At 34.6% G+C, this 21,318-nt stretch overlaps 1 protein-coding gene across 4 annotated transcripts in view; it reads left to right on the plus strand.

Moving 5' to 3' along the window:
* Positions 1-21,318, plus strand: part of LOC120766878 (filamin-A) — a 113,496-nt gene that overhangs the window by 90,434 nt on the left and 1,744 nt on the right. For 3 of the 4 annotated variants that reach the window (XM_040092611.1, XM_040092608.1, XM_040092610.1), the window contains 3 exons: positions 18,224-18,364; positions 19,682-19,851; positions 19,956-21,264. In XM_040092611.1, the coding sequence (XP_039948545.1) occupies positions 18,224-18,364; positions 19,682-19,851; positions 19,956-21,264 (1,620 nt within the window). Of the gene's footprint in view, positions 1-6,979; positions 7,241-18,223; positions 18,365-19,681; positions 19,852-19,955; positions 21,265-21,318 lie in introns of those variants that run through there. The other variant, XM_040092612.1, reaches the window with a different exon arrangement.

A 21,318-nucleotide genomic window follows, 5' to 3' on the forward strand; every position in this document is an offset into this window, starting at 1 on the left:
CCAGCATAGTTTGATATTTTTCGACAGGTTTCAATATTTTGCATCCACTTGCTGCGACACGTTTCATTTACTCGCTGTGTGACACATATGAGCGCTTCGAGCACATATTATGAAGCTGCAGCGCATACATCAATGCCGCCGAATTCGCTGCGCAGCAACGCCCGCCAGCCTTCCTCTGCAAAATTGTATTTATTGCCACATTTTCACTTCCAATAAGCGGCAATGCTGGTCGGCGAGCTATCAATGCATGTGAAAATAATTTAATTTTTTAAATATTTTTTTTTTGAATTTGTTTTTTAAAATTTTTTCAATATTTTTTTAATTTTTTTGAATTTTGTTTTTCAAAATTTTTTCTATATTTTTTTTTTTTAATTTTTTTTGCATTGCTCCGCAAAATGTTTTGGCCTATTGCGCTTGCAAATACTTTGCTGTAAATGATGTGTTTTTCCTTAATGATTATTTCTTTGCCGGCTTGGCGGCTCGTGCTGTTTTCTCATACGTCATGTCAAATTCATTGATTTCTCGACCCAAAAATCGCCCAAACTGGCGAGTCATCAGCTAAACCAATACACTCACAATGCCATTTTCCGGCACATTCAGTTTAAGCAAGCAAATTTTGAAAAAAAAATAAATTAATTAACTCCTCTTCATTGCATAAATTTGTGTTAAATTATTAATAAATATGTGTATGTGTATATATAGGCAAGTCACATTTACACGATTACTTGACTACCTCTGCACAACTTTTGCAACTTGCAAAAACACACACACACATACTTATATACATAGTTGCATTTCTCCCAATTTTTATTTCCCCCTTTTGCTTATTTTCGCTTTGATTTGCATTGCACGCCGCATTGAAATTTTCGTTTCAATAAAATATTGCATTTTCGAGCAAAATGCCAACAACAGGTACAAATGTTTGCCATGAATAAGGTTTGATTGATTTGCGCCAATTGCGTATATGACAAATATTGGGCAATTTTTTTAATAACACATACAAACACACGCTTAGTACACAGTGGCAGCAATTGTTTTTCACAGCCGCAGTGCTGCCACATTTTCATACAAACATACAGGGGTATATTTGCACGCCACAAATTATGGTACCTCGCCTGCTTGCGCCCAAAATTATAAATAGTTAGTTATAGTTGAATAAAATTACTCAGACTATAATTGTGTTGATAAGTGGATAAGTGCTCCAAATATTGCATGCAATGTTAGAGTAACAGTACAAATTTGTTAAAGATTTGCATTTATTTGTTCGTACGGTTTTTATAATATTTATCAGAAACCCCTCTTAATGGGTAATAAAATCTCAATAAATTGTTTTACTACTATTTTAGGGCTTTGTTCACTATTTTATCAAACTTCGAAATAGTTGTTGAACCCAATTTTCGGAATAACCTTCAATGCGCGTAGCGATTCAATGTTTTCAATTGACTTCTCCAGAGCAGTCGTATGAGTTTGCAAGAGCTAGAAGCCACACGGAGCTAAATGGAGTGAATACTGTGGTTACGACACGATATTGGTTGAAAATTTGGCGAAAAACTCACAGAGAATCAATGCAATATTCGACGGTTGTCGGCCCATAATTCCGACCTCTTTTTCCGCGCAAACGACGCATAAAACTCAAACAGTATTACTTGTTGACAGTTTGGCCGAACGAAAGGAATTCGGCGTCCCCCACACCTCGATAATCTAAGAAAACTGCCAAGATAATCTTGATTTTTTTTACCTGCTTTGACGTGGTTTTTTCGGTTTCTGCTCACCTTTGCCACGAAATTCGGCCGATTGATAGTCTGTTTCCGGGTCGTAATTATAGATCCAAGAATCATCGCTAGTAATAATACGTTTCATGACATCGTAGTAGTGGGAAAACATTGTTTCATAGACGTTAAGGCGACGCTGGTTTCAAAAAAAAATTTAGTGATTTTGGAACCAATCGTGCTTTCACTTTCCTAAGGCCCAAATGAACTTTTAAAATGGTTTTCACTGATCCTACCGATATTCCGACAATGCCTGTAAGATCTCTGTCACCTAATCGTCGATTCTCAAGCACCGATTTCTTTATTTTATTGACGTGTTGATCATCAGTTGATGTTGATGGCTGTCCTGGACCAAGTTCGCCATCAACGAGTTTTCGACTAACTTATACCAATCCAAACACTTGCTCACGACAAACAATTATCACCGCAGGTCTTTTCCAACATTCTGAATGTTTCCGCACCGGAAATTCGATTCCGCACACAAAATTTAATGGAGCTTATTTGGTGAATAATTTTATTCATCGTAAAAATCGCCGAACACACGTTATTTACATCAGAAAAACAAAGCTTTGCTAAACACAAATGATTATTACAATGTGGCACCGAAGTCACTGTCAGTCATACCAACATTACCTAGAAAATAATATTTCGATTCGAGTTTTCGCGCGAAATTTAAATTAAAAAGTCTTACTATTTTTTGCCCACAGTAGTATATGTGGCTTATTACCAAAAAATCCTACTTACATATTTTATAAATAAACATAAATGAAATAAAGGAAACTAAATACATCTTTTGGAAATTTACCGTACTATTAGCATGGAAGTAGAATAATTACCTAAAACTTATTTATATGAACACAATAAATTGGGTCAACCTCTGCCTCTCTCTCCTTTGCAGTTAACCTCAACCGTTTTTAAATCTCTCTCTTGCTGCTAAACAATGAAGAAAGATATTTTAGAGATCATTTAATGAGAGTAATAGACTTAAAGGTATGGTCTTGTATAATGTTAAGTCCTATATCGGTTTTAGTTAGAACCAGTGACTCATCAAAAAAACTTTTATAATCTACAAAACAAAATACAAAGAATGATACTGATAAATAAATATGGATAGCACGGATCAAAATAGGTTTTGTTGTCCTAGATATAGGATCGATTTTTCATTTATCTGAGCGCACATTTCCAGAAAATTACAATGATTTTGTAAGATTTCCTCTCATTCAATTTTAAATCATTGTCAATTTCTTTTTAAAGATCAGCAATAATCAGCTTTCAAAAATAATATATATTAAAGTCATCTTCCCATCAACATTTATGCCTTTTTTCCATCACTTTTAGATCCTAGTGGAACCGCTCTTTCTGTTTCTCTCTAAAATGATCTAAATTATTCGAAAATGTATCCAAATGATTATTGATATAGTCTAATTTGATACTCCAAATTTTCAATAGAGTCTAAAAGTGTGTCAGCATATAGTATTAGACACTTTTCTCATATTTTTGTATTTTATGGTTAGCCAGAAAATTTTCGACTATCAATACTGACCAACCATTTGCAGAACAGTCATATTTTTGATAACATCTGTATCCTTCATGAATTTTTCCAAACTAAGCTTGGGACATTTTCTACAAATGTAATTAATACAATATGCTTCCAACGAAAAGACCAATTGCTTTGTAATTCCTAATTTGATCACGTATTAAATCTCTGAGTTTATTTTCGGATATGATGGCATTAAATGAAAAAATAGCCATCGCAAAATAAGATTAGAAGACTAATGTTGGGTGATAAGTTAACACAGCTCATCTTCGATAGCTTCCATTGATCACTCACTTACACTTTTGATTGAAATATACTAGTTTTTCGCAAGTTTCAATCAGCATAATATTCAATTGCAATTTTCGTGCGTTTTTGTCATTTTATAGTCGTAGTAATCGTCGACCTGTGCTCACTATTCATCGAATTGTTAAATATTTCGAGCATACATTTTCTTTAAATAATGCTCAAGTACCAATAAGACAAATAACCGCTCGAAAAATGAAAATATTGCTGCAATGAGGCCAGTACTATGACTGTCTAAAACCACAACCTGGCGGATTTTGAGAAATAATTTGGGCTTTCATCCGTATAAAATTGTTCTCAATCAAAAATTGAAGCCTTTGGAACACAATACACGTCGTGAATTTGCTGGTTTTGCCTTGGAACAGATTGAGAGCGATTACTATTTTACTAAGAAAATCCTCTTCTTCAATGAGGTGAAAGTGATTTCATCTGAGTGGTGCGGTAAATAAACAAAACTGCCGATTCTGGTGCGAAGAAAATGAAAAAATCATTCTGAAGAACCATTACATTAAGCTAAATTGACAGTTTGATGTGCTTTTTGGTCCGGTGGAATCATAGGTCCCAACTTCTTTCGAAATAGAGCAGGTGACACCGTTACTGTCAATGGAGAGCGATATAGATCAATGTTAACCAAATTGTTATGGTTGCAATTGGAAGAAGTTGATCGTGACAACAACTGGTTCCAACAAAAACGACGCTATGTGCCACACAACACGTGCAAAAACCGAATAATTTCGTGAAAAGTTAAGAGATTTGATTATTTCAAGAGATAGTGACATTGAGTAACCTCGAAGAAGTTGTGATTTAACACCACTAGACTACTTCTTGAGTGGTTATTTGAATTAATTGATCTTTAGCAATAAACCAGGCGCTCTTCAAGCTTTCGAAGTCAATATTTAATGTTTTATTCATGACATACGACTTGATTTAGTAGAAAATGTACATTAAAAATGGATTCATCAAATTCGTTATAGTAAAAGAAACCGTGGAGGCCATTTGAATGCTGCTATTTTCAAATCTCATTTGTATTGAATGACAATAAAAAACATTTGAGTTTCCTAACATTTAGTGATTTATTTAAAAAGAAATCATATACCTGTAATTGGAAAACGACACACATCATCTGTCGAGAGGTTTTCACATTTTCTATAAATTATTTCTTAGGTATGTAGAGTTTCAGACCACCATCAACTGTGTAGACTTGGCTTTGCGGAGTTTTATATATTTTGTTAGAAATTTTGCTTTCGAAACCAAAGGGTTTACTTATTTTTATAATATTTGTGCCTAAGATGACGGTTTCAGAACGTGATCACACTTCTTGAAAGTTAGAATATCCTTATAAGATTAATCGCACGTGTCCAAGTTTTTTAATGATATCTTCAAATGACAATGAAGAATTGTCATTGAATTGCATATTTCAATGTCACTTAAAACTTTTTGTACTATGTACGGACTATATATACTACATACATGCATACTTATTTACATACATACGTATGCATTTGAAAAATTATCAAAAGACAATGATTAAGAAAAAATCGACTAATCTATTTATAAAAATAAAAGAAAATTAAATTTAGGTAGAAAAACTATGCTGAGCTGAAATAAAATCAAAAAATAAATTGTGCAACATTCGCACCTTTTCGAATTTTCGAAATCATTTTAAATGTATTAAATATTCGATCACTTCTTTGACTATTTCAAAGGCGAGCAGGTGTATGTATGTGTATATATCCAAATCGACCAGTATATAGAAATATATTGCTCGGAATCGATGCTGACGACAACAAGGCAGCATTGGTCATTAAAAACAAAAACACAAAAATATTTACAACAAAAAGTTCATGAAAAAGAATTCACACACATACTTGCACACGCGTGTACCAACAACAAGTAGATGAGTTATGCGCTGCGGACACAAACACATGGAAGCTGTTTTATTTTTATATGAAAATGTTAATAAATAATAAATGTGCTTAATTTGCAACGTAAAAAAGTCGCAAAGACAGCAGCAGAAGCAGCATCAGAAACAGCAACAACCAAGCAGCGGCAGCAAAGGCAGCAGCAGACAACGCTGGCAGCAGCAGCGCGCTGTGCAGCACTATCCGCCGAAACAGCAGCGTGCTCTAAGTCAACAGTATCGAATATTGGCAAAGGAGGTTTTCCAATTCTTCGCTGTTGTATTGAAAATTAGCCATAGCGGCCAAAGCGTTAGCACACGCTGCAAGCAAGAGGATCACTGCACAAGTGTGGCGTGTGTGCGCCCATGAGTATGTGTGTGTGTGTGTGTGTGTGTGTGGCCAATACAAGGGCGTTATCGATGTGAAATTTCGAAAATCACCCAACGGCGTCGGTTGCTGCTATGCTGTGCCACTGCCGTTGCTGTTGCTGCCTCCTTTTCTATCGCTACCGCTACCGCTGCTGCTGTCAGCGCTCGCCGCCACGTTCGGAAGACGCATTTGCTGCGCAAACGGAGCGATCAGAGGCACTACTGGTGGCGGATGGCCTTAATTTCGATTTGGAATCAAAAAAAGCTCACTTGAAAACGGAACGTGAAAACGCGTAGACGACAAGCGCCGAGCGAGTTGTCGTTGGTAAAAATGCAAAAGTGTTGAGCAGCAATTAGTTTGTAATTTAATTACCAAGAAATACAAAGGACCTCGCAAGTCCCACTCTTAAAAAGTTCTATATTCATATTGTGTATTGCATTTTTTTACAAGAGTGCCCAAAAAAAACAAATATATATTTTTTTACTAAAAATTAAAGTACGCGTAAAAGACAAAATATTAAAAAATAATAATAATACAAATTTCAAAAATTAAAAAATAAGTGTGAGTTATCCTTTGAGCACTGCGCATGCTGTGCAGTTAATTTTCAAGGATATGCGGAAGTTATACCGCGTAAAAACTTAATTTCTGTAAATAAAAAAATCTAAAAATATCTATTTTATAAAAATTAAGAATTAACCTCTTAACTTGACGCTAAATATTTCTATTATTTCTTAGCCCTTCCGCATATCCTGTCGAAATTACTGCACACGCTGCAACTATCGCTCTCTGCCTAATACTTGTACGTTTCTATGTCTGCTTAACTCTCACAATCTCCTTCTCTACACTCTCCATTTAAAAGCTACTATTTTGTTGTATGTTCGTCGTTAATTTCAATTGTTATAAATTTTAAGTGTCTTTATTTCCAATTTCTGTGTGAAAAATTGCATAACAACAACAACTCTGTCAAATCAAAAAAAAAAAATAAAATTAATTAAAAACAAAAAAACACAAAACGAATTTGTTAAAACTTACTATAAAAAAACACTAAAAATAAATAATATCATAACATTGGAAAAACAAACTAATATTTGTAAATAAAATTAACTTTGGCTAATAAAACGAACGAAAAATGCACTTCAGTTGGTTGGCCGAAAAGAAAGAAAGTCCCGAAGCCACTTGGGAAGAGCACACTTATTTTTATCGTCCCAACTATTATAAGATAACGGTCTCAGAACGCGATCACATCGAACGCGCCACTGTGTACTTCAATGAGACCATCATAGAGGAGAATGAAGCATTGAGCGGTTGCGACTTCTTGCCACTAAATTTCTTATCTTCATTCTACATAGTAACGCATCAAGGTAAATGAATTCTAAAGTGGTGTTGTGAAGCAAAAAAAAAATAATAATAATCATAAAACTCATGAAAGTTGAAGTTGAGAAATATACACATACATACATTCCTGACATAAAGATGATATAAAAAATAAAATTTTCCGAATGTTGAAAACAGAGATGAAACAGTTACTCCACGAAATACACTTTATAGGTACCTCTTTTTACACAAATGAATAAAAATTATTATCCCATATCAGATCAGTAGCTTGCTCAAAGAAATACAACATAAATTTTGTATTTACCGCTGAAGAAAGCTTCCCCAAAGTCCTCAGAAAACCCGAGAAATATTTACTTTCTACTAAAACAGTTGTTTAGGTATTAAATACTGCCATAGCCAGTAAAATTTCGAGTGAACGACTTTTAATGTCATTTCGAAAATGTTCTGCATGCAGATCTGACTTGTAGATTATTCGCTAAAGATTTATGAACTTATTCAACTTGAAATAGGCAAATCATACTAACGATCTATGCCAGTCTATAATATAAATCGGCGAGTAAACAGACCATTACTTTGACAATGTGTACTAAACTCCCGAGTTTACTGTAATAGATTCCTCTTTGTTATAAGAATTTTAATCGATTTTCATACGAATTGCTTTCACGACATAATCAGATTTATTCCCTGTTTCTTTATTCGGGAAGCTTTTTCTTTGTGAACCCGCACAAATAAGACGACTGCTGCCTTAAAAATTCATAAAAAATCTTTTGAACCCGAAAAATTGAAATAACTGCTACCTAACCTTAATTAATTCCATTTTTACACAATAATTCAATATCGTTTAATGAGTTTTAACTATCGAAAAACATAATACAGAGTACACAATATCCATTCAAGTTCATAAACGGCACAATCTGTCGAAATTTGAATGGTAATTGTCAACAAAATTCTTTACGCTTTCGTTCATGACGTCATAAACCAACATATTTGCTGTCAAGCGCGCTACAAAAAAGTAATGTATCGACACTGTCGTATTTTCTATCTCCACAGCAAGCCACCTATCGGTTAAATAACCGATTAATTACGCAAAAGAGCCAACTTAATTCACATTAAACAAATGTAAAAGAAAATTGGCGGCAAAGAAAACCTTCTTGAAATTAGATCTAAAAACTTGAGATCGCTCAGTATCAAAATAAGCTAAAACTTACGTATTTTTTAATCAAGAAATCACAAGAAATATAATTAGAGGACCCACAACTTGTCATAACGCATCGCAAAATCATAAAATTATAAATTTTTATACTTGTTTAAAAGAATTGTTGTTGGTTTACATACCTAAATGAGTTTACACAATTCTCAGCGCTATGTTTTCGGTTCGTTCTAACTTATAACTTTATGAGACTATATGAACCCCTAAATATGTTCGAAATGAATTTTGAGAAAATTTAAAATAAGCTTTGACAACTTTTTTGTTCATTTTCAACTAATATAAAGTGGAATTTTCAGAAACTAAATTAAATTGATTTCGTAAAATTCTTGAGAAGCTTGAGAAGAGCTTGACTTATGCGTGCGTGCCGTCGCTGATTAAAAGCAGCATAAGGGCTAAACAATAGGTATATTTTTTTATTTTTCACAGTGCAATATGAAATTTAAAATATCACTTTGTATCTGAAATCGTTTAAAGTAAATACTCCCACATGATTTTTGGAACTTATACGTACTTTCTCACAAGTTTGATAAAATAGGTTGTATAGAAAGAAATTTGTCAATAACAGACTTGTGTGTACTTTCCTTGACATAAATTGTTTGACATTTTTTAAAAATACATATTTTTTCATTTTTCTAATTGGCGATATCTTAAAAACGACATGACAGGAGCAGTTATTTTGAATATTTATGTTCTTTATGCCTAAATTTATTATTGAATGATCTGGTCATTAGAATAAAACATTATTCTTCTTGTGGAAACCTCTATAAACGAAAGGTTATTCGATAGAAAAGATACAGAAATCTTTACTTAATTTTATTTTATTTTTTAATTTTATTTTATTTTATTTCAATTTATTTTATTTTTATTTTATTTTTTTTTATTTATTTCATTTTATTTTTATTTTATTTTATTTTATTTTATTTTATTTTATTTTATTTTATTTTATTTTATTTTATTTTATTTTATTTTATTTTATTTTATTTTTTTATTTTATTTTATTTTATTTTATTTTATTTTATTTTATTTTATTTTATTTTATTTTATTTTATTTTATTTTATTTTATTTTATTTTTTTATTTTATTTTATTTTATTTTATTTTATTTATTTTATTTTATTTTATTTTATTTTATTTTATTTATTTAGTTTTATTTTATTTATTTTTGTTTTGTAAATTAATCGTGCCACTTAGCGGCTGGTTTCTATCACAACAGATTTTTCTAAAAAAAATGTTACAAGGCATTAGCATATATCTCTATTTATGTGCTCCGATAAATCTGTAAATATATATATTTCCAAAAGTTGTTGTTGCAGCATAAAAGCTTTGAAATTTTTTGTCACGTACTCAAATTTTATGACACTCAATTAAAACTGTAGACAATTCCATTAAAATTCCTATTCAATCAAAACATGCCAAGGACATCTTAAAGTAAAAAATTATAACCTTCAATTTAATTTTAATTTTCCATATAATAAAATTCATGGCAAATGTTTCTTTAATAAACAGATATGCATTTTAAACTTTTCACGATCTTGAGGAGGCATAAATAGTTCCAAAAATATGTTAAAAATTTTATTTCATTCTGTGTTTTCCACACATCATAACTAAATACCTAAAACTATAGGTGTTTATTGTACGAATGTAAAATACTAAAAACAAGAACAAAAAGTAAAACTTCAAGCATCCATAGCGCTTTAGATCAAAAAACATCAGAACGCATTAAAGCGGCAAGCAAAATTTAATGCAGCCAATTAGCGCGTAATCAACTATGACTAAAAAAAAGCCGAGTTAATTAGATTCCATTCAAATATATGCCTTGCATATGCGTACAACTACAAAAAGCACATAACCATAATGAAAAAAGTTAAAATATCATGCTAGAAACGAATTCATAATACTTATGTCTTTTGAGCAAATCTTTTAAAGAAAAATTTGGCAAATGTTTCTAAGAAACAAAGGCAAGGCAAAAACAATTTAATGGTGTATATTGTTGTAGTAATGGCGTCGGTAAGCGTTACTAAGCGAAATAAATCAAGTAAATTGGCTGTGCGCGTGCCACTTGGCAACGCACAGTTGCAAAAAAATTTAAAAAAAAATTAGAAGCGTAAAAAAACAGCTAAATAAAACACATAGGCCTCCATTCAGAAAGAAAGAAAGGCGGATAAATATAATTTCCACAACGTTTTAGTTTTGATAGAAGAAGAGATATTGGAAATGAGTAAGGCACTATCAGTAGTATTAAGACTTATGGAGAAAATATTTATTTAAATAATAGTAAAATAATTATTAATTAATATTAAAATATTTATGCATTCGGAATTGAACTAGCAAATTTATTGCCTCTCGCCCATTTATTGCTTCTGCTCTAACCAACAATAATAGATACCAGCTGTTAAATGGCAAGGTCTCATAAGCGAAGTGAAGCGCCAAACTTTCCTAATAATAGTTAAAAAAATGTCTTCATACTTCTTTTGTTTATCACTTCACAATCCAATTTCTAGTACAAGACAGGTGCAATGAGTCAAAATAACTCAAAAAAAAAAAAACGGGGGTAAGCTGTCGTTACCTATATTTATATCATGCCTGGCTTTAGCTACAGCGTAATTGTTCATTCATATAAAACAGCGCTTGAGTTTTAAGTTTTCTAAAACCCCCAAAAAAGAAAAACTTTCCCAAATATTAAAACTTTCTTGACTAGAGTCGGTTTGTCGGTTTTTCTTCTACCAGTTTGCCGTCGGTAATACAAAGTTCATAAAATTTTCATTTCACAGAATTAGTAGCCTAGGAAATACAATTAGTAACGATGTCTATATAAGCTGATCTCAATTCGAATGCGCTCTTTTTGTTGTTCTGCTCCCGAATACGAAGTAAAATGAACCGCTTAACTTGGCACTAAATATTTCTACTATTCCTTAGCGTTTTCTCATATTCTGTCGAGATTATTGCACACGCTGCAACTAATGCTCTCTGCCTAATACTACCGACTTTCAATAACATTCTATGGAAATGTTAAAATAAAGATCAAGAAATTTCAAATTCGTTATACACTGAACACGGTAACACGATACGATGAGTTGAGCTGTGCCATGTTCGTCTCTCTGTTTTATCCGCTGGCATGTATTAGTATGTTAACTAGTCTCTCAGTTTTTGGAATATCGACCTAAAATTTTCGCACACTTACTTTTCTCCTGAAAAAGCAACTATAGCAAAGTCAGCTATTAAAATTAAATTCATTTACAAACAATTTTTTTATTTGACGAGATATTTTCCGAATGTCTGACTGTCGAGGAAAGCGCTACAATCTTCGAATGAGAGTATTATAGCTTCGGCCAAGCTGTAGTTAACGATTTCTTTTGTTTTTATATCGCCGAAATAGTTAAATTTTCAGAAAAGTGAATTTAGTATGTACATATATAATAGTAAAATTTTTCAGTACGGAAATAAAAAAATTTTAAAAGAACTAATCGAGAGATATGTATATATCAGCACTTTAAGCGCCATTTTCTCGATGTCTGCTTAGCAACCATCTATCAGTTTTGTTCTGGTTAATCTTTTTTAGCCAGAACTTAACTGGTTGCTACCCTGAAATTGAGAAAATGGCACTTTACTTCACTGAATACAATATGGGAGGTCAGTACTCTTAACCTAAGCCAAATTAATATTTATTGATTATGTGCCACAGTTTTCGTTACTTTTAAGTAAAGGGTTAGGTTATGTCTGCTTATTTCTATATGCCTTGTGAAGAGCTATACAGAACTGATGCAAGAAGAGAAAAGAAATTTTTCTAGTTATAAGCTTTGTCATTCAAAAATGTTGATGTCCCAACAAAACCATTTCCTATCAGCGGGAGCTGTACCATAGCATAGGAAGTCAATGACGGTTAAGTGCTCAAAATATAAACTTTTTCTAAAATAGGTGCATCACCGAAGCCAATTCTAAACTCAAATCACGCGATAAGTTTTCATTTTTACTGTCTGCGTGGGGCTACCACGTTATAAGAGGTAGATGAAATAAAAAACAGCTTTGAATCGTTTAGTGTGGTTTTTTGAATTTTCTGGAAAAATTTATGATAACAATTTTTCACATAAATTTTGAGGTTATGTGAAAAAAGCAAGTTTTTATTACCTAAAATGTTCCAACTACCTTTTATCTTTAGGACTCGACATCGCCGGGAATCGAGTTAAGCCGTTTTTAACCCTTGAAAACTGAAACACGCTCCTCTCCTTCCTCTCCCCGAACGCAGATCACACGTAAATTAATTTTCGTTTAATTTTTGATATTTTGTCTTTCGTTTCCAATGGGTTTTATACTACTATATTGTTTTTGTTTCAAAAATATCAACCCTCATCTATGAATTAGAAACCCCAAATAATAAATACATACATATATATATATGTATGTAGGGGTATGTACAATTGTGTGCTTCAAATATATGAACTTCTTTTTATTACGTATGTACATATGCAAGTGTCTGGGTGCGTCCGCTGTGGAGCATATGTTTTATGTCGTGTAATGAAGTAAGCAAGCGACGTTTGATCGCTGCAATTTATGGCACTCAAAAGCCGCAAAACAAATGCGAAAACAGCTACATTAGTACACACACACATACATACATATGTGCATACATAATGCGCGGCGTTTTATGCCACCGCTAAAGTATTTTATGCGCTTTGCGCCAAGTAGCCAATATATGGCGGGCATAAATATCGAGGCAAACGCATATTTAATGCCTTTACATGAAAAAGAACGCACACCTTTTGAAGTTACAAAACATAATTTACGTTCGGCGCAGGCCGCCGATATGCCGCCGAGGCGATATGTGGCCGAGTCCGCACTACGCAAGTCCGCTTCTAATATTCTTAATGAATCGTTGCATTCACGATTTCGCTTGTATTTAATTTGTTGTAATTTACGAACGTGAAAAAAGTTGTGCAACAACAACAACAAGCAGCTAAATAAGCGCTAACGAAAAACAACAACGAGAATAAACTTCAAAAAACAAAAAAACCAGCAACAGCAAATTGTTGGTTGAGCGCCTCGCCGTCGTATCGCGATTGTCGCCTTGCGCCGAAATCACAATTTTATCCGATTCCTTCAAATTTCGCGCTTCACTGCTGCATTTGCAAATAAATTACAAGAATTTCGGGTGTCACAGCAAGTGAAGTGTGGGATTTGTATGCCGTTGCATTCGGCACGGTGCAACGATGCGTATACGTAATGGTGATTTTCATACCAAATGCTGTATGTGTGTTGCTGATTTTCTGCTTTCACATTATTTTTATTTCTTTTCACTGCTTTTCAGAAAACACTGGTGGTCTATGCTGCCGCAAATATATCCACACATATGGATATACATAGTACATACATACATACATACATATGTATCTGCGTACTCTTGCATGTTGCGCCTGCATGTCGATTTCGACTCCGACGCACAGCAGAGCACCGCACAGCACAGCGCAACATTAAATTGCAATCTTAGAATTTTGCTGCTTTTTCGCGCATGCAACTATCTGCGCTGCTTAACGTTTGTTGTTCTTGTTGTTGTTGTTGTTTATATGTGCCGCATATTTGCTTTCTTATTTATTGGCCGACCGCCTTTGAAATGTGCTACACTGCGGCGGTTGGCTGTCGCTCGAGCTATTTTACAGTTCACTTGTCGCATTTTGCAATGCAAATGTGTATGCATGTATATACATATGTATGTATGTATATGTGTATGTATTAATCTACAAATGTAGGTATGCGTGTATGTATATCTATTTATTTGTGCCATCTTTCGAGTAATTATTTTTTAATGGCAATTGCAAAGGATCGCTGTACTGTGTTTTGTTGTTGTTTTTATTATTGTGGCGTGCATGTTGTGTTCTGCAGCTGAAGCGCTGATTTGTTAAATGCCCAAATTATTTATTACAATGAAATTACTTTATGCCAGCACAATGCCAAAGCCATTCATTTCGTAACGGTTTATGGTGGTTTGTAATGCATAAAATAATTTAGTATGAGCTAAACGACATTGTTGCTGTTTAATGGCTTTCATTCAACCGAAATATGCATAGCGAACACTTGACACTTTTTTTTTAATTTTCTGTAATAGATGCTCATACCAGCAGACCCGGTCCGCGAAGTCCTTTTCATAAGTGCTAAATTTTTTTCGAAAATATATTCTGCTTCAACCGATGACTACTACTTAGTGGGAGACTTTCAGTAGTGCCTTACAATTTACACGAATTTTGAAATATTGCAAAAGGTGGCAACACTTTTTTTTTCTTTAGTGGCGTAGACACCGTTTACGCGGTTATAGCCGAGTTTACAACAGCGCGCCAGTCATTCTTCCTTTTCGCTGTTTGGCGCCAATTGGGTACTCCAATTTTAGCCAGGTCCTTCTCCAACTGCTTTCTTCACGTTGGAAAGGTGGCAACTCTATTCTTTAAAAATACCAATTATGTGGCGAATAAAACACCACAATAATATAAAATTACAGATTATTTATTAAGATAACTCAAAAGACTTCTTCACTTGTTGGCGTCTGTACAAGAAGTGACGCTTCTTAAAACTATATTACTCGTATTTCAATACTCCTTACATTATATACTTGTTTCACTTTCTAAACTTGAATTTTTTCAGTTAAAAATCATAAACCGTATTTAAACCTTGCTTTGCCAACAGTTTAAGTTCCATAATAAACTATAGCAATGTAATATACTTATATTCTTAGACTTACCATAAATTCTGTTACAAAGTTAACTGTATGCATTGCACACTAAGAATATAATTACATATATGTGACCTGGTCTACGGGAGCTAACGTGCGAAAACTTTTTGGATTCTATCACGTGAAAAAGCATCTCATCTTCCATCCGAATCAACTAAAAAGTGAAAATTGATTTTTTGAGACCTAAGACCCCCCCCCCCCTTTCCGTAGACCAGGTCACATATATTACATAGGACACAGAAACAAAGATTTTTTTCGTTATTGGTATACCCTGTACAAGGTGTATTAAGTTTGGCACGAAATTTCGCAGACGGAAACCTCGAAGACCCTATAAAATATATATATATCGTCGACTTAGCAAACTGAGCGATCAAAACACTTTTTCATGTGACAAGGCGTTAAACTTCTTCAATTCTGTGGAAAAGTGTTACAACTGGGGCAAAAGTACGCCAGCAAGATGCTGCTCCCCCATACAAGATAAAATCAGCCAAAAGTCGCAAAAAAAAATATTCCTGGTATCATAGCTACAGACGATTGGCTGTCGGGAGTGCAGATTTAAATTCATTGGACCCCACTTCGTGAGCAGAGTTGAAGAAAATTGCCTGTTAAGTACCCCACAGAAATTTGGAGAATTTCAAAAAATCTTTGAGAGCTTGTGTAAAAGCTACAGATGACCATTTTGAATAGAATTTTGTATATCGCTGCTCAAACTTTATTCAATGTATTATTAGTTTATTTTTATAACGGCCTGAATTTGTAACAGAACTTAGTAACATACACTAGACGTCTCCACAAATTTTTGATAAGCTCAAGGCGATTTGTAAGCGTCTTACTATCCAGCATATAGTCAATTTTAGGTATCACAACGGACCCTCGTTCAATTACACAGTACAACAGCTAATCTGGGGGGTGAGAAATTCCAAGTCAGGGTGATGGTACTAGGTCAGTATAGTAAAACCCTCAAAGGGTTTGGCGTTAGTATGTGTCAGTTTTTTTATGACCTTTTAAATTTTTTCCTTATCTTGATGTTTTTTCGCTTAGTTGTAACATTTTGGCAAAAACGGCGTTTAACATAACTCGCGAACCACTTGTCCGATTTTGATGAAACAAACTTAGAAAAATTAAGAATTACAATTTCTATTTGTTTTTACTCAAAAAAGTGTCATTTATCGCCTTTTTTTTATAAATTTTGCCCAATAACTCCAGACTTCTGGCCATAAACTACTAAAAAAAATAAAGTAAACATTTTTATAATTTTTTATTTTTATTTTATTTATTTATTTTTATTTATTTTAATAAATATTGCCTAGACTTTTTTTTTCTTTAACCAAGCGAAAAAACATCAAGATAAGGAAAAAATTTAAAAGGACATAAAAAAAAACTACACATGACATAGTTTTGAAATCCATACGTAACATGGGATAGCCAGACCCTCAACTTTACATAAGAGTTCCTAGAAGATCTATGGCATAATTTCACCGGAAAAAATGTGAATTTCTACAAATCTTTTCATCACAACTTGATCAATACAATTTTAATCAAACGAGACATGTTTTAAATCATTATTAAAATGGCATGTCTTCTATTTCGAAGCCGATCAAATGTGTTTTAGAAACATGTTTCGAAGTGTTAACCAATCCTACGGGATCATTTAATTCAAAATCAGCCGATAAAAAAATAAAATAAGTACATTTTTTGAAGAACATTTTGAAGATTCCTTAAAGTGGCGTTAGCTTTTGTTTTTGATTACCAGCACTACCGAAATCTTCGCGTAGCTTTTGGATATGAAAATATTGTTTCTCAAAATCCAATAGGAGACGGTTTTTAATATGTATTCATCGATTATAACTAAAGACCTTCACTAAAACTACGGGAAAAGTTAGAAAATATACCGGTAAAACTTGCAAGATAAAGTGTTAATATCCTTTGAGAATAGCCAAATCTGTTTGTAGAGTTCCAGAGAGACAAGTCTTTTTAATTAAAGCCTCTGCTGCTAATGCCCGAGAGACAAGGTTCTTGAAGAAAGCTCTCTGCTCCTAACGCCAATTACATATGTAAAATATCAATTGAATATAATTTTTGGTCAAAGACTGTGCTTGTAACTGTCTCAAAACTCACTGAATCGTTTGATAAAATGGCTACTATGCCACTCCTTTGTAATAAAAATCCAAATAGACTAATGGATTTGGCACAAAACAGTTATCTTCTAACAGTCATCCTTGGCACTGACCAACAGTAAGTAAATAAGCTAGAAACTAATTCTGCTTTAATGTTTATCACCTCTCCAAATGCGAACTTTTTTGGTCGCCACTGTAGTCACCTTACGAACAGCAACGCAAATATGCAAATAGCCAACCGATTTCCCTATAAAGAATGCCAAATGACTTTGCTTGGATAAACTAATCATAAATAAACGGCAAATTATATAGCAACACCTACACATATGTATGGAGATTTTTACATACATATATACACACATACAGCCATATTTATTTGGTATGCAATCAAATAAAATATTTTGCTGCTTTGACATTTGGCTGGTATGTATAAGCATACAGTTATTTATAACCAAAAAAAATTAATAAATATAAAATGAGTAAAAATAACTGTACAAACGAAGGTAGTGCCATTGCCGAGCCTTCACTGACCGCGTCTAAACAACAACAAGCGTAAAATGCAAAATTCAGAAACCGAAATATTGTTTTTACCAAAAATATTTTAACATTGAATCATCGTTCAATTAATTGCGGCGCCATTTTTCCCAGCATTTTTTAATAAGTGAAAAATTGGAGAAGAAAACATCGCAATAAAGGCAGACATTAATTAAATGGTATTAGAGCTGATAAAATATGCAAGAAAAGCAATATTTAATATATTTCGCACTCATATTCTTAAAAAAAAGAATTCAATATTTATTTATTGAAATTTACTCTAAAAAAAATAACTTAAATATTAATTATTAACATTAATTTTCGTTGCATACGATTTTATAATGTATACTACTTAATAATAATTTTATTTTACACTCTCAAAAAATTGTCAATTTAAATAATTATAATTTATTTTTTTATTCTATTTTTTACAGCCGAAGTCAAAATGCCCAGCGGTAAAGTTGACAAGCCTGTCATTCAAGACAATCGTGATGGTACAGTGTCAATCAAATATGAACCCAAGGAGGAGGGCACACACGAGCTGGTCGTGAAATACAATGGCGAGCCCGTACAAGGTAATTACAAGTACTATATTTATTTGTATGGGGTGATCCATTTTGAGGCTCCATACTTTTTTAAAGAAAAAACACAGAAACTTCAAATTTAATGGGGAATGTTTATTATCATTCGAAAGAATATTATTTGCCATTTATTTTATGAAGATTATGTCTTTTAAATTTTGGTCTCGGCTACGTCAAAGATGGTCCAACCGTTCAGTACAATTTTCTATGACTCATTCGAGCATTTCGACTGGTAACTGACGAATGACACGCGATATGTATTGCTCCAAGGCCTGAATCATAGCGGGATTGTCCGCATAGACCTTAGATTTTACATATCTCCACAGGAAAAATATTAACAGAGTGATATCACACGATCTTGGTGGCTTATCTGCTCACCGAAGTATTCGCTCAAAAAATTCATTGATTGATTCGATGTGTGGGAAGTGATGCCGTCTTGATAAAACCAAATGCCTCCGAGATCTCTTCAGGTTGCCTTTTGTCCCAAATGCGGCAATTTTGCTTGTTTACATACCCATTGAGCCAGAAATGGACCTCATCGCTAAACAAAATTTGGCTCGAAAACGTAGAAACGCTCGAAAGTTGCTGCGAACGACGTCGAATCGACTCTCCATGGTCTTCATGTACAGTCTCAGCTGCGGCATCTATATTTTGTTCACTTGCGTGTTGAACGTGATCTACTCGGTCGAGTAATACCCAATAATGAATGCTGGGTCTCAAGCTGGGTGATGGTGCTGCGAACAGGACGCTCAGTAGGCCGATTATGTTGACCATAAGTTGAGCGAAGTGCGCGTGCCTGAATTAGAGGATGTTGATGTAAATGACTTTTGGTTCCAACAAGACGGCTTTTAGTGAGCGTATTATTTCGTAGCGTGTCCTCCAAGATTTCGCGATTTAACACCGCTTGACTATTTTTTGTGGGGTCATGTGAAGTCGCTTGTCTATGCAGTTAATCCCGAGACTATTGACGCCTTTGAAAAGAATATTCAGCGGTCGAAAATTAGACCTCTCGACTGGTATTTATTCAAGCCAGGCATGCCTGGAATCACTTGCTCTAAATCAATTTTAAAACAAAATAGCAAACCCTTAACTTTATAATGAAGCTAAATTGACGGCTATAAAATTAAATTATATGCATGGTGTTTCTTCTCGAAAACCAGATGTCTAAAAAAAACTTTATATAGAAATATAGAGCTCATAAAATCCCATAAACATCAAAAGTTATTTTACGTTGGTTTATTGAGCGTTTCCTTGACTTCTCCTTTTACGATTTTGCCCGAAATTCATTTCTCCCATTCAATTCATTTCCAGGTTCACCTTTCAAATTCCACGTTGATTCCATTACATCTGGTTATGTGACTGCCTACGGACCAGGTCTGACCCATGGTGTTACCGGTGAGCCCGCTAACTTTACCATTTCAACTAAGGGCGCCAGCGCTGGGGGACTCACCATGGCAGTGGAGGGACCCAGCAAGGCTGATGTAAGTGTACACAACAACAAATCTAACTTAACCGTTATTTGTATTAAACTGTATATGTACATATATAATAGCTATTAACAACATAATATTTTCCTCCAACACAGATCAACTACCATGACAACAAAGACGGTACGGTGTCGGTACAATATCTGCCCACTGCCCCTGGTGAATATCAAATCTCCGTACGTTTCGGTGACAAACATATCAAGGGTTCACCGTACTTTGCCAAAATTACCGGTGAGGGTCGCAAACGTAATCAAATTTCGGTCGGTTCCTGTTCGGAGGTCACCATGCCCGGTGAGATTACCGATGATGATTTGCGCGCATTAAACGCTTCCATACAAGCGCCAAGTGGTTTGGAGGAACCGTGTTTCCTTAAGCGCATGCCTACCGGTAACATTGGTATCTCGTTTACACCACGTGAGATCGGTGTGCATATGGTGTCGGTGAAGCGCATGGGCACACATATTACCAACTCGCCATTCAAGGTCGATGTTTGCGAACGCGAGGTGGGCGATGCAAAGAAAGTTAAGGTTTCCGGTACGGGTTTGACGGAGGGTAAAACACACATCGAGAATGTTTTCGCCGTGGATACACGCAATGCCGGTTATGGTGGTCTGTCCGTATCAATTGAGGGTCCTAGCAAAGCGGAAATCCAATGTACCGATAAAGATGATGGTACCCTAAATATTTCATACATGCCCACGGAGCCAGGCTACTATATTGTGAATCTGAAATTCGCCGATCATCACGTCGAAGGCTCACCGTTCACTGTAAAGGTCACTGGTGAGGGTAGCAATCGTAAACGTGAGAAGATCCAACGTGAACGCGATGCTGTGCCGGTGACCGAGATCGGCAGCAAGTGCAAGTTGACTTTTAAGATGCCCGGTATCACATCGTTCGACCTAATGGCCTGTGTAACTTCGCCAAGCAATGTGACTGAAGATGCCGAGATTCAAGAAGTTGAGGATGGACTCTACTCAGTGCATTTTATACCGAAGGAGTTGGGCGTACACACCGTTTCCGTGCGCTACAAGGACATGCACATCCCCGGCTCACCGTTCCAGTTTACAGTAGGTCCTTTACGCGATTCTGGCAGCCATTTGGTTAAGGCCGGCGGTTCGGGCTTGGAGCGCGGTATCGTTGGCGAATCAGCTGAGTTCAATGTATGGACACGTGAAGCTGGTGGTGGCTCGCTGGCCATCTCCGTAGAAGGTCCCAGCAAAGCTGAAATCGACTTTAAAGATCGCAAGGATGGTTCATGCGATGTCTCCTATAAGGTTACCGAGCCCGGTGAATATCGTATCGGCTTGAAATTCAATGATCGCCACATACCTGACTCACCATTCAAAGTATACATTTCCCCCGACGCCGGTGATGCGCACAAATTGGAAGTGCAACAGTTCCCACAAGGTGAGCATACAACAACAAAACTAAAAATGTTTAAAAAATATTTAACACTCACTC

Source organism: Bactrocera tryoni, chromosome 1 (assembly GCF_016617805.1).
Source record: "Bactrocera tryoni isolate S06 chromosome 1, CSIRO_BtryS06_freeze2, whole genome shotgun sequence".
NCBI lineage: Eukaryota > Metazoa > Arthropoda > Insecta > Diptera > Tephritidae > Bactrocera > Bactrocera tryoni.